General features: G+C 37.1%; 1 protein-coding gene across 12 annotated transcripts in view; it reads right to left on the bottom strand.

Moving 5' to 3' along the window:
• Window positions 1-12,836, bottom strand: part of nav1 (neuron navigator 1) — a 54,699-nt gene that overhangs the window by 20,114 nt on the left and 21,749 nt on the right. For 11 of the 12 annotated variants that reach the window (XM_015381760.1, XM_015381762.1, XM_015381770.1 and 8 more), the window contains 2 exons: window positions 4,407-4,557; window positions 1,153-1,453 (listed from right to left, as the gene is read on the bottom strand). In XM_015381760.1, the coding sequence (XP_015237246.1) occupies window positions 1,153-1,453; window positions 4,407-4,557 (452 nt within the window). Of the gene's footprint in view, window positions 1-1,152; window positions 1,454-4,406; window positions 4,558-7,735; window positions 7,974-12,836 lie in introns of those variants that run through there. The other variant, XM_015381772.1, reaches the window with a different exon arrangement.

Here is a 12,836-nt window from a genome sequence, read left to right as displayed (position 1 = left end):
CCTATATAGGCTTTGTGACTCTAAAGGAGGAAGCGGGGAAAGATGGATGGATGGATGGATGGATGGATGGATGGATGGATGGATGGATGGATGGATGGATGGATGGATGGATGGATGGATGGATGGATGGATGGATGGATGGATGGATGGATGGAAAGAAAATAAAAAATTGCTAACACCTCCAGCTTATCCCCACACTTGGCCATGCCCATTAAGTCTCTTGGCACAGCAGACTCTGGTGGATGTTTTAAACATTTGCCTGCGGGCAGAGTTATGTTTTCCTTTCGGATTCAGTTACACTTTAAATACATTACTCAATGTTGAACCAGTTTGTTTGTTGTAGAAACTACATTAGTTCACAAGAATCCCAACTAATAACTTAGATTTCCCAATTCCCTTTTTCAAATCTTGAAGTAGGTTCAGGGTTTCAGCTGTTTAACTTTTTCCCGCTTGCTGTATGAGTTTTGAAAATAAGAATATTTAAGACACATATGTTGGCAATGTTTTCCTACTGACGTGTTAACAAAACTACCATTAAATATAATATAACTCCTGACCCACAAAATGCTACCGATTAAATTTACATATATTGTTTACAAAAACAATTAGTATTAATAATAAAAACAGCACTAACAGCCAAAGTAGTTGGTTTTGTTAATTTTTAAGTAATGCATTGTTTAGTTTAATTCCTCTAACGGCAGCCCCAGACTGGTTGATTGAACCGGATCACAGCCCCCTCACTTGGAATTAGGTATAGTAAAATAGAATGAAAATAATAAATTGTGGTGATAAAAAGAAAGGCTTTTCGTACCAACATGGTATGCTTTGTCATGGTTTGAAGGATACTTAGGGAATTTAATTCAAGCAATCACTCAGTAGATAATAGAAACATGTCTGCATAACTTTACAATGACATTGTTTTTTTTTTCTTTTTTCATGAAGTGTGTGGTATAAATCAGAGCAGGACTTAAGATAGCAAAAACAACCCTTCATTCTTCACAGACTGTTTCATTTTCCCTTTTAAAAAGAGGGCAGATAATTTATGACCTGGAAAGTTAATTTAAATGTTAATAAAAGAGTAGAATTCCAAAGAACAGATAACCAGGAGACGTGGAAAAATCCAGATAAGAAAAATAGGGCACAGAATCTCACCTGCAACTTTGAGCATACTCTGAGAGGTATGGGTGATGGGGGAGGTCACACCCACCGGAGGATTTCTGCCCTTCTTAAAGCTCCCTGGTTGACCCAAACTCTGAGGCTTTTTCAGATCTCCTTTAACCCCAAAATCTTCGCTGAGGCTTGGAGGCTTCTTTCTCCACTTGCTTGGGGCTTCAGTTTTGAGGCTTCCTGAGTTGAAGCTGCATCTGTCAAGCCTGTGACTGGCTTTGCCATCCTCGCTGTACCAAGAGAGGCCACTTTCCACCAGAGATCTCTTCTCTGCATCAGTGCGGAGCTGAAGAAAAGAAAGGGGGATTTATAGTTCAAGTAAGAGTTAGAGGTATAACAATACCTTTATTGATATATAGATTAAATGATTAAAAATAAAAATATAGAAAGGCAAAATTAAAATATTTTATCCACATAATCATCTTTTAGAAACATCATTATCTCTGGTGTCACAATGTGAAATTTGCAGACATAAGTTAAAATGAATTAAAATCCAATCAGGACAGATTTTGTGATATTGGGAAACACGGTAACATCTTCAAAACAGATTGATACCATATTTTATTTTAATAAAACCAGGGATTTCCAACTTTTGTAACAATCAAATGCAGTGAATGTCGTCCCTAAAATAAGCTTGTTTCTGAAATCTGTTTTATATCCAAGCTGGTTTACAGAAGAACAGTGCAAATTAACTAAAGTCCTCTGATTTAGACAAATGAAGAAAAAATTATATAATGTTGAGATGGAAAATGTTTATGTGCTATTTTTAGAAAAAAAAAAGTCAGTTGCTGTTTAATAGATATCATGTGGTGCAAATGGAGGTGGCACTAAGGACAAAATCAGGCATGCGGTTTTCTGGCATGTTATTAAAGTGATATAAAGTGGCAGATGGCTCAGAGTGGAAGTAATGCCCATGTTCTCCAAGCAAGCATTGTCTCAATAGAAAAAGTGAGTCTATTGTTTATCTACAGAAGGGTGGAAGCTACAATAACACAAATTGAAAATAAAACTGTTAATAGATAATACTCTTACACATGCAACCGAAACAAGACATTTCTATACACTATAAAAAATACTCAACCTTTTTTCAGCAGGACACAAATAAAATCCTACTTAACGGTCACTCCAAAAGATTATGGTTCTTATTTAGTCATTTCTGTCTGTCTGGATGTCTTGAGATCTTGCTTTCTAATGCTTGTTTTTCTCATAATGTTCATTTGTACTGTTAGTGCAGATTTTTTTTAAATGCATAATTTCCACCTGGAATATAAACATAACATGCTGCAACCCACAGCTGAAATGTTTTTTTTTTCTCATCTCTGCAAGCTTCCCCCTTTTTTTTCCAAATGTAACACTAATCATTACAGAAAAATTATTTGTGTAATGTTTACCTTTTTTTCATTAGGTGGAATTTTTAGCCCATGTCAGTACAGTGCTTTTTTTATTTTTAAAGCTTTAGCTAGAATATTTCCATAATTTTGCTTTTGTTAAGGGATTGATGTTTGCATTACTCACCAAAAGATAATTTATCTTTTCAACACAAAAAAAAACTCTCCTTCCTGAATTAAATGATGGCTTGACATCCCAACATCTTGAATACTTGCATATAATTGTTTAAACAGACCAATGTGACCCTTTCAGACATCTGGAAAATGTGCTGAAGAAGAACCAGCGTGTCTGAGGTCTACAATTATCTGCCCAGCATTTTTTCAAATGTCTTTAGGATTTATTCATGGCTATAAAGTCATACCATTTCATTTTTTTTCATTTAAGAAATGCAACTTGGGCCATATTTTGGCTCCGAAATGATACTATAACACACTAAAAAAAGATTAGCAGTTTTTCCTATTTTTTTTTTTTGTTGTTGTTGTTAGGGATATAAAAGATCATAGCTTCAGTTTTTTTTTTTGTTTATTTTAAATCAAACAATTCAAAACTGGTACATGCATGTACAATTTCAAATGGTGTAGAACAAAAGTATAAAATTTACTGAAAAAAAGTGCATTCATTGTTTTCAAGTTAAAAGTTCAAAGAAAAAGTTCAAAACAAACAACTAGACTTTGTTTTCCAAGTTTGAGGACATTTTCCTTCCCATCCAGAAAGCTTTCTCAATTTAAAATTTCTGGAATAGCGTTGAGTTCCAGGTTTTATAGAGTAGCCCAACAAAGCTTTGTTATGACTTAGAAAACATGCAAATTGAACCAAAAAACAGGTCCACCCCTTTGTAATGGGGCAGTCGTCGAGGTCCAGAGTTGGCCTCTACCCTGCTCTGCACTCTGCCTGGCGTTCTAACTCCTCAGTTAGCCTCCAGAGCAAGACCCGGCCACCCACCACCTCTGCCCAGCTCTGATGACATCTGTCGGGCATCTTGCTCAGATTCACTGCTATCCTCCTCTAAACCCCTCTTGTTTTAGAGCAAGAGTTTGCAGACCCCACTCTGAAGCAAAACGAGCTGAAGGGAGATGTAGCATGTTCCTACTCTTTCAGTGATTGGTTTATAAAAAGTCATTGCCCATTTGGTATTGATTGTTGTGATTGGCTGATAAAATTAAGTTATCTAATTTATTACAATCATAGGTGGTTAAAAATGCAATCGAACTACATCAGCAGAGTCTCAAAAATCCACACTCAGTTGCAGTTAGTGCAAAGAGCACTGGTAGTTTATAAAGCAAGATATAATTGTGTATGCATCACAAATAAATTGAAGTTTGTCTTCTGAATGTGTACATTTTATGTAGTGTTTAAATCATTATGTGCATGTGTAGATCTTTTCCTGTGCATTTGTGGATTGTGCTGTGCATTTTTTTTTTCGTTTGCATGTGTGCATTGACCTGTTGATGTATGGAACAAATATTTAGGTTTTTGTATATATTTAGAATCTTCTAGCTCCAAAATAGGAATATCAGGTATTAAGTCCTGTGTGATGGAGCTCAGGAATTGCCAGATCCTAGTGGCTCCACAATGGCTCATCCTCGCGTTACATTTCTAAGATTTAAGCCAAAAAATAAGCAAAATGCGGGTGATTATCTGTCCAGTTTTTGAGCTTTGGTGCTAACTTTAATAGACAAACAGATTCATAAGGTATATGGTAGATAAATTATTTGGTTTGGTTAGCATTAAAATAAGTGGACCTGGTAAATAGCGGGTTTAGCATGAAAGTTGGAGAGCAAGAGTGAGCCAGGAAGCTATGGCCTGTATTCCACACTGGAATGAAGTGAAGATGCATTTTTAAAGCTAACCATAACCGAAGAGCTCCGTCTTGATCCCAAAGGCGTGCTCGGCAGGGATGTCAGAGATGAGCTGGCATTGAATTCCTCTGAGCTGAGGTTTTCTGAGCCATCACCGTCACCGTCGCTGAGTCCGCTGCTGATGGAGCTGCTCTCATCCCAGCTGAAACAAAACAAGAGAGTCACTAAGAAAAGTGCATTCTCTGCCTTTTAAGTAAAAAAAAAAAGAAAAACAGATGGGAGTACAGATTAGAAAATTTCCATCTTATTTAATTCAACTGGCTCTGGACTTAGACAAACCACAGATCTAAGATCAGCTTCACTTCAGACTCTTCATCACTTTCACATCATGTTCTTTAATACTATACACCTGACTTTGCTGACAAGACACATAAAAAATTATGTTAAGGATTCACAGTTAAGAAGAAGGGTCAAAAATAAATTTGCAATAGTGCAGTGTGTTTTATTACACAAATATGGGAAATACACGAGAAAACAACCTATTTTTAGAGATAAAACTTCTTTATGATATCATCCTGCAAAACTGAAACTAATCAGTCAGGATTAAGCTACTGAATTATTTTAAAAAGGGAATGATATCACTATGTGGGGAGCAGCCTGAAGGGGAGAAATAAATGAAGTTCACAGAGATAGTGCAGAGAATGTCAACCCATGTATTTTATGATGTCTTTTTTTTTTTTTTTTTTTACAGCACATCGCAGTGCAGGAAAAGATAAAAAAAAAAAACCTCAAGATTGACTACTGACTGTTTAGCTTTCAACGTTTGCACTGAAAATATATCATGTTTTTAGGGTTAGGCAACCATTAAAAATGTTTTGAAGTTTTACTCTTTACCATGTGATATGATTTGCTTGCGGATGGATTGCTTTCATTTAAACCTAAATTTGCAGATCACTTATGAATTTGGCTGCTTTGGTTATAAGAGCAGCCATGTTGACCATATACGAACAATGGAGATTATGAGCACTCACAAGTGGAAAAGTGGAGCAGAATCACCTTGGAGACTGTATCGGACTCGAAATTTCAATGTTCAAAGGTACAGAATATCCAAAGCACCATAAATCTAAGAAATCAGGGGAGGAGTTTATGAAATTGTTGGATAAGGGAACATATGGGTGTTAGGGTCTTTAGTTGCAGTGGATCATCACAGTTTTGGAGCACAAGCATGTTCTTCGGTCCAAATACAGTAGCTTACTCTGATTTAAAGTGAGCAATGGTTCATTGTATGTTTAAAAAGTCTTTGTCCACTCACTGTGCAATCTCTGCTGGGGTAACACATCAGAGCAAATTACATAAAAAAGCTCAACAGGCTAATAAAGAACACCTGTAGAATCTCTGGAGAGGATTTCACAAATAAGAATTCATAAAAAATAAAAAATAAACCTTATGGACAACATTGATTATCCCCCTCAAAACGTTGTTAAACAACAGAGGGTCTTGATAAAGAGGCTTCTCCAGAACTTGTGCAAGACAAACCGCTACAGAAGATCCTTCATGCCTACAGCTGTCAACATCTGGTTTAAAAAACCCATTAGTTACTGTAACATTTAATTTTCTTCTGGGATTGAGAAAGTATTTTTGAATTTGAAGATAATTAATTTGAATTGAACAGTCTGACATGTATGATATCACATTTTCAACAAGTTTGCCCCACAGCCATTGACTGAAGCTTGAAAAACACTTCAGCCTGTGCATTCAAAGGAGACCTGTAACATCTACTTTGACTCGTCCGTCTGTTTTCTAACAGCCCAAATCAGAGGTTTTAGAGGTTTTTAGTTGTTGCCTGTAAAATGCATTAAGAAGCCAGTAATCTTGCATCGTTCAACAAAATGTGGAAACATTCAGTCAACCAAAGTCTTTTAGAGGGTGGAACTGGTAAGTCTAATAGGAGGCTGTTTTTTTTTAAACTCTTAGCACTATTTGGATACAAGTGTTTTCAGACAGCACTAATTACTAGCAGTACTAATTCTAATTCCATCTGAGTGACAAAAATCAAAGTGATATTTAATGAGAGCATGAAACTAAGTCCAGCTCAGATTCTGTATAATCATGATCTCCATCATTACCACTGGTAACCACAGGTCATTACGGAATTTGTACTGGCACAGTGGAAAATGTAAATGAATCTAATCATTTAAAAAGCTGAGTCACTGCTGGGGTTGAATCAGTTCTTTCCCTTTTCGTTGGTTTCTCTGGTGAGCTGAAAATGGTCTTTGCGGGACTGAAGTCTGCAATTAGCAACGTTGTGGAACATGGCACAGCACAGAAAAACACAGGGAGACAGAAATGACTTGTGCATGTTCAGAATTTGATATAATCACATGGCAGGAAAGGGGAGGCATGATTGAACTTGTAAAACTCAAAAGGAGCGGTAGATTTCACTGCATCAAGGTACTTATTTAGGCCAGTTAAGTAAGTGATGGTTTAGGAGCTAATTTGTGGCTCTAGGCGAATAATTTCCAAGTCTCAATTTAAAACAGAAAGGATTAAGGTTTAACCTAAAATTATCAGGAAGATGTCTTATACTATTGACTCTAAGATTAGTTTAACGATTCCCACTCTGTACAAATTTTTGTGGTCTCTCAGACAATACCTCCTCTGTGAGGGGCGACACACAGGGGCCATGAATAACCCCAGAGAGATGTCAGGTCTTAGAGGAAGGTCTGCGGGTTGTTGATATTACAAGCTAAGTTTTCTGCACTGTGAGGTAAAACCCAGACGGGGAGAGCGTGGGAGTAAAACAACCAAGTACATGCTTCATGTGGCAATTAACATTTTCTGCTTTCTGTGGCATATGGCCAGAATCCTTTTAATATGTTAGTCTAAGACGTAATTCACTAAAAAGACAAAAATCCTAGAGAGCTGGAAGTGTGTGTATATTTCCATAACTTTCAGATTTTGTACTGTACACAAGTAATTTTGAAGCTGTTTTTCAAGCATTTTAGAAATGAACAAAACAGTATTGAAAGAAACAATACAAAATATGCAATAACCCAGTTTAATAAGACCCTAAATGAATAGTTTGCATAAGCTCCTCTAGTTTTCTTTCAGGTTTTCTTTTATGGTTTAACTTTCCCCATCAGCTTCCCATTACATTACATTGTGAGGATATTTGTTGTCCACAATACATTTTTTTTAAACATGCCAAAGATGTAATTATTTTCCTCATTTATAATTCTTATTCCATAATCTGGTTGTCCTAAAAGGACAATGTGTAATAATAAACCAGCTGCCAGATGCTGACAGAAAACATTAAACTCTCCTGCATTAGAAATAAGTAAATAAAAAAAACAAAAAAACATGCAGAGTCAGCCAGTTACCTTGGTGTAAAATGTAAAGTCCGCCTTGGACCTGTCCCTGACCGCAGCGGAGACACTTTCAAAACACGACCACTCATTTTGTCCTTTTCTAGCTTTTCACTTTAAGTGACATAACATATACGTAATTATCCATATGTGAGTTCTATTCACATCGTCTCTATGCAAAAACCCATTTCCAGCAGCTATTCAGTCTGCAGAAAGGAGCCAGGCTACACCACTCCCCAGTAAAAACCAGAGAAAGAGAGGGAGAGAGAGTCACACACAAAGAGGGAGAGATTGTGTCTGGGTGCATATGTGTAAGAGAGTGGAGACTTAGAGAGAGAGAGAGAGAGAGAGAGAGAGAGAGAGAGAGAGAAAGGTGACTCCCATATTTAATGAAAGCGTGACGACAAATGATGACTATGGCAACTTCTACTAAGCCTTTGTCCTCAGCTCACTCATAATTAAGTAGTCTAGACCTGAATTACACAAATATTTCTTACTTTGCAGCATTTATCCAAAAATATAGGGAGACTATATTTAAAGTTTTTTATTCAAACCTCTCACCGTTGGATCTTCAGAAATAACTTAAAGGAGTTGTTTTTGCTTGAGAACATATCCACAGGCCCATGTGGCTATTGTCATGTCTGAAAGGTTTTGATAGAAGCAATTTAAAGAGATCTACCCTGTTGCATACTAGTCTACGTTTTACCTGTGAGACAATTTCCAGTAAGTTTGCCTGTTAAATCAAGAACAGAAGTCTTAGTTATCTCTGAGAATATCTTAAGGTCTAGATATTCCAAAATAGCATTTAATGTGAAGAATACAAGTTTTCTTGCAGTTTCCATAGAGTCAAAAATTAGAATGGAGAACAATCAACCCTGTATTAGGCTTCTCTACTGTGGACTTTTTGTACTTTATTTTATTAATCCAGTACGGTACAACCACATATTTTCTGTTTAACTATTGTTCCTTGACAGACAAAACCACAAATGGGAGTAGTGCTTTAATGAAATCTACAACTATTTTCTTTCCCATAGCAGTACCTCTGGAGGACCATTTTATTTTCTTAGATTTCTATTCTCTCAGACGCCCCACTCTGTCTGATTGTAACAGCGACATTGGTTCTGCTTGCGCTATATTTAAAAAAAACTTTCGAAGAAGAGTAACTCCTTTCTCCTTTTCTTCCAGAATCCTTCATTTTACAATCTTCAATATACAGTAAATAGTTCAGGCAGATGACAGGTTGCGCAAAACAGCGTTGATATGATTAACTGCTTGGTTGTTATATTACTGTGACACCGAACGTGAGATCACACTTCTTTCCTGGAGTGATGAGGATTAGCGGTAATTTGAACAAAGCTTTAAAACTGACAAGGGACAGCTGGACTAGTCATACCGTTTAATACAGTCTCAATTCTGATACAGCAACATCAAACTAAAAAAAAAATACACCTTTGCACAAAAAGACATATGCTTGGACGTTTATGGTTTTTGGTACCTGCAAGCACTTTTTGGATGAAAAAAAAAGCACCAGAAACCACTACAATCTGCAGTACTCCTCTAAACCCTTTTATTTTTCAATGAATAGCACTGTCATTGGGCAGCAGTGGCTTTTAGTGCCGTCATGTCCTTGAGCAAGACACTTCACAAGCATTGCCTTCTGATGGTGGTCAGGACCCGGTGGTCAGAGGACCAGACAGCCTCGTTTCCTTCAGTGAGATCCATGGCAGCTTTGGCTACAATGTAGTTTGCCACCATCAGTGTGTGTGTGTGAATGACTGAATGTAGTGTAGAGCGCTTTTTCCAAGTCCTCTGACTTGACCAAAGCGCTGTACAAGAAGGCCATTTACCATTTTGATAAAGAATTCAACAGGATTTTAATTCCTGCTGCTGAACAGAAGGTTTAATAAATCGACCAACAAAATAGAAGGTTAGACAGCTTAAAAGGACCTTAGCAAATAGTTTTATGTTCTCCTAAGAATGATTTATTAGCATACATTAAGACACTTCACTAATGTACTTATGCACTATGGAATAATATGCAGCTAAAGATAAAAATCTAAATCCCTGCAAATTAAACCGCAAACCCAGAGATGACAGGATCTCCTATGATGCATGAGCAGCCTTTGAAAAACCAACCTCCCCCTCTCATTAGAAGTGGAACAGTTATATATTATATTTACTGGAATTTTTGGTGATCTCAGATCTGTGAAACACTCCAAGAGGTCCAAGCATGGGCCAAGACAAGACTTTAAGCTGTCCACATCATCAGTCAAGATGTGTTCATCCTCGTTTTTGGATGGAAAATAGGGCAACATGATTCAAGAGGTAAGTCATTTTAAAAGATAACATCACCGAGATCAGGAGTCCAACGAAAAAAATATTTGAGGATATTATTTTATTTTAAATAGTGTCACCTTAAAATAAAGTTTTTTTTTTNTCACATGCCTGTGAGGTAGGAATGAAACCAATGAAGGGTTGTCCCAAAAGTACCAATACAGTTCTCAAAAAGGTGCAGCAGGATGTTGAGATCTGAGAGGTCAAGAAGGTTGAGGCAGGATGTGGAGCCACTCAGATACCATTAGCAGGTCACTGGTGACTCTGATAAGAGGTGTGAACTGAAATGATTTTGGAGCTGGGATAGAACTTTTTCAAGAAATTTCGAAGGAAAGATTTTAGGGTAATTGGGATAATGCTGGTTTCAAGTGAGAGATAAATTATTTTAGTCTTTAGAGAACAAATAGAATGCATGTGAGTTTTGAGCAGGGGAGATGGGAGGTGGTCAAATAATTGGAAGGTTTGTATTAATGCATAATGTTCTTGACTTTTTGTTGTGTTGTGAGGTGAAACTTGGATAAATGTTGCCTGATAGGTATAAAGGGAATGACTGTGGATAAGCTATGGAATGGTAAAAATGAAAAAAAGATGTCAATTTTTGAAGTGAAGAAGATTAGAAAATAGTCAGAGTTATTTGTGCTGTGATTATAGAAAAGGGAGATCTGTGGTTTTAGATTGTAAATCTATGGTGGACTGAATAATTGACATCATTATGTCAACCACAGCAAGTCAAATGTCTTATGTTTAAAGGTTTTGCAAAACATGTTAATGAACTTATAAGTGATTTTTCAAATTGATTCTCTGGGAAAACTCTTTGGCTATAATGTATGCATGTATAATAAATAAGAAATATAAATTATTATATCTAAATTCTAAGGAGCCAATTCAAAGGTGTTGAAGACTTTCCACATGATGGCATGATGGATTTTCAGTGTCACTAATTCAAAGGAAAAGACAATGGAAAATAGCATTCAAAGAAGATTTTGTTTGATCACAACGCAGAAAACTGCTGCAAGAAAATAAGCACAATTTTTAATATACCCATGTTAAAAGGAGTAATTAAGACATTTATAACAACTTGGGGAGCTTTAAACAAGACTGGGTGAGAAACCAAACATTTCTTGTGAATACTGTTAGGAGTTTGATGCACTGAAAATTAAGGAAATCAAACGGTTTGAGAGATCTGTTTGAAAAATCCTAAAACTAGACATTTTCAAACCTTGGTTTTATCATATCACCGCAATAACAGGTTGTATTATCATGTTTTATGTTGTTGTTTGTGTTGTATTATGTATGTTTCAAGATCGTTCAAAGAACAAGAGATCTTAAATGTCTTAAAATTTCCGGTTGTGTCATCTATAATGCTTAGGCTGGTGAGTCGAGGTAAAGCTTAGAGAACTGCTNTCCAACGAAAAAAATATTTGAGGATATTATTTTATTTTAAATAGTGTCACCTTAAAATAAAGTTTTTTTTTTCCATTTTGGGTTGTTTTAAAAATGGTCAGGAATCCAGTTTGTGTGGTCTGTTTTTGTGTTTCCTTTCCTCCTCCACCAGGTGGTGCCCCTTCCTCATTGGGTCTCCCTGCACACCTGCAGCTCATTGCCCCATTACCTGTGGAGTGCTCTTAAGCTGCTGACTGCCACTACCTCAACGCCAGAGTGTTTGCCAATACTGGGCACTGCATGCTTAGTTTAGCAGAGTCTAACCTGAGTTTTTGTTTTGCCAGTTTTGGGTTCTGTAGCCAAGCTGGGTTTTGCTGAGTCAAACTGAGTTTTTGTCATCCAGAGTCTTAACTTTGTTTTTGTCTCTGCCTCTCGGCAGGAAGTCATCCTGCAGACTGGATTTTTTCGGACCTTCTCTCTCTGGAGGGATCAACTGAGCTTCTAACTGAGCTGGGGTTCCAAACAGGAGGTTTTGATCCGCTTTCCCCAAGAGGTCGTTTGAGCTTCACACTGAGCAAAGGTTTCATCAGCACCACTGTCCATTCAAGTACTGCAGGAAATCTGAGTGGCAGTCAGCTTCTCTGCTCACCAAGGAACACCAAGTCTGAGTAAACCCTGTCCTCCCAACACCCAACAAGACAATCACTGGAACATTCCACACAGACTGGATTCCATAAAGGACACCTTTTTCTGGAGAAGTGAGTCTGCAACCTATTCCTCCAATTCAAGCCAAAGACTCTAATTTCCCACTGAGCCTGAACTAACCACAGTGTCTTCCTGTCACCTTCCAGTTCCGGTTTGAAGGGTTCTGTGCAGCACATCACTATATTCTTAATAAACCTGTTAAACTTTTCCCTGGTCTCTCTGTTTGGTCTTCTGCATTTTGGGTCAGACCTTTAGATAAAATCATGACAAAAATTTCGTATTGAAGTCTTTGCCTTAAAAATAACAATTGTTTTACATCAGTAAGAGCAGTAGACAAATCTTTTAATAATAAAAAAAACAAAAACAATTCAGAAGAAACCAAACCGTAACTTATTCCATCCTTTTTGTTATTAAGCTGTACAAATTTTTGACTGATCTATGCCTTATGTCCTCCAAGCAGGAACTGATACAGGTCAGGTTGTTAGGGGAAACTGAAGGAAAATGGTACTGTAGAATCGAGGGTCATCAGTATAGCAGTGTAAATGTATCCATGTTTGTTAATCACACCACCGAGGGAAAGCATGCAAGTGGTGTAGAGAGTAGGACTGAGTATAGATCCCTGAGAGATCCCATAGATCACATGCCTGTGAGGTAGGAATGAAACCAATGAAGGGTTGTCCCAAAAGTACCAATA

This window comes from Cyprinodon variegatus, unplaced genomic scaffold, assembly GCF_000732505.1.
Source record: "Cyprinodon variegatus isolate N-32 unplaced genomic scaffold, C_variegatus-1.0 Scaffold241, whole genome shotgun sequence".
NCBI classification, from domain to species: Eukaryota; Metazoa; Chordata; class Actinopteri; order Cyprinodontiformes; family Cyprinodontidae; genus Cyprinodon; species Cyprinodon variegatus.
The sequence above is the reverse complement of the archived record's forward strand: the minus strand, read 5'-3'. Positions and strand labels throughout refer to the sequence as shown.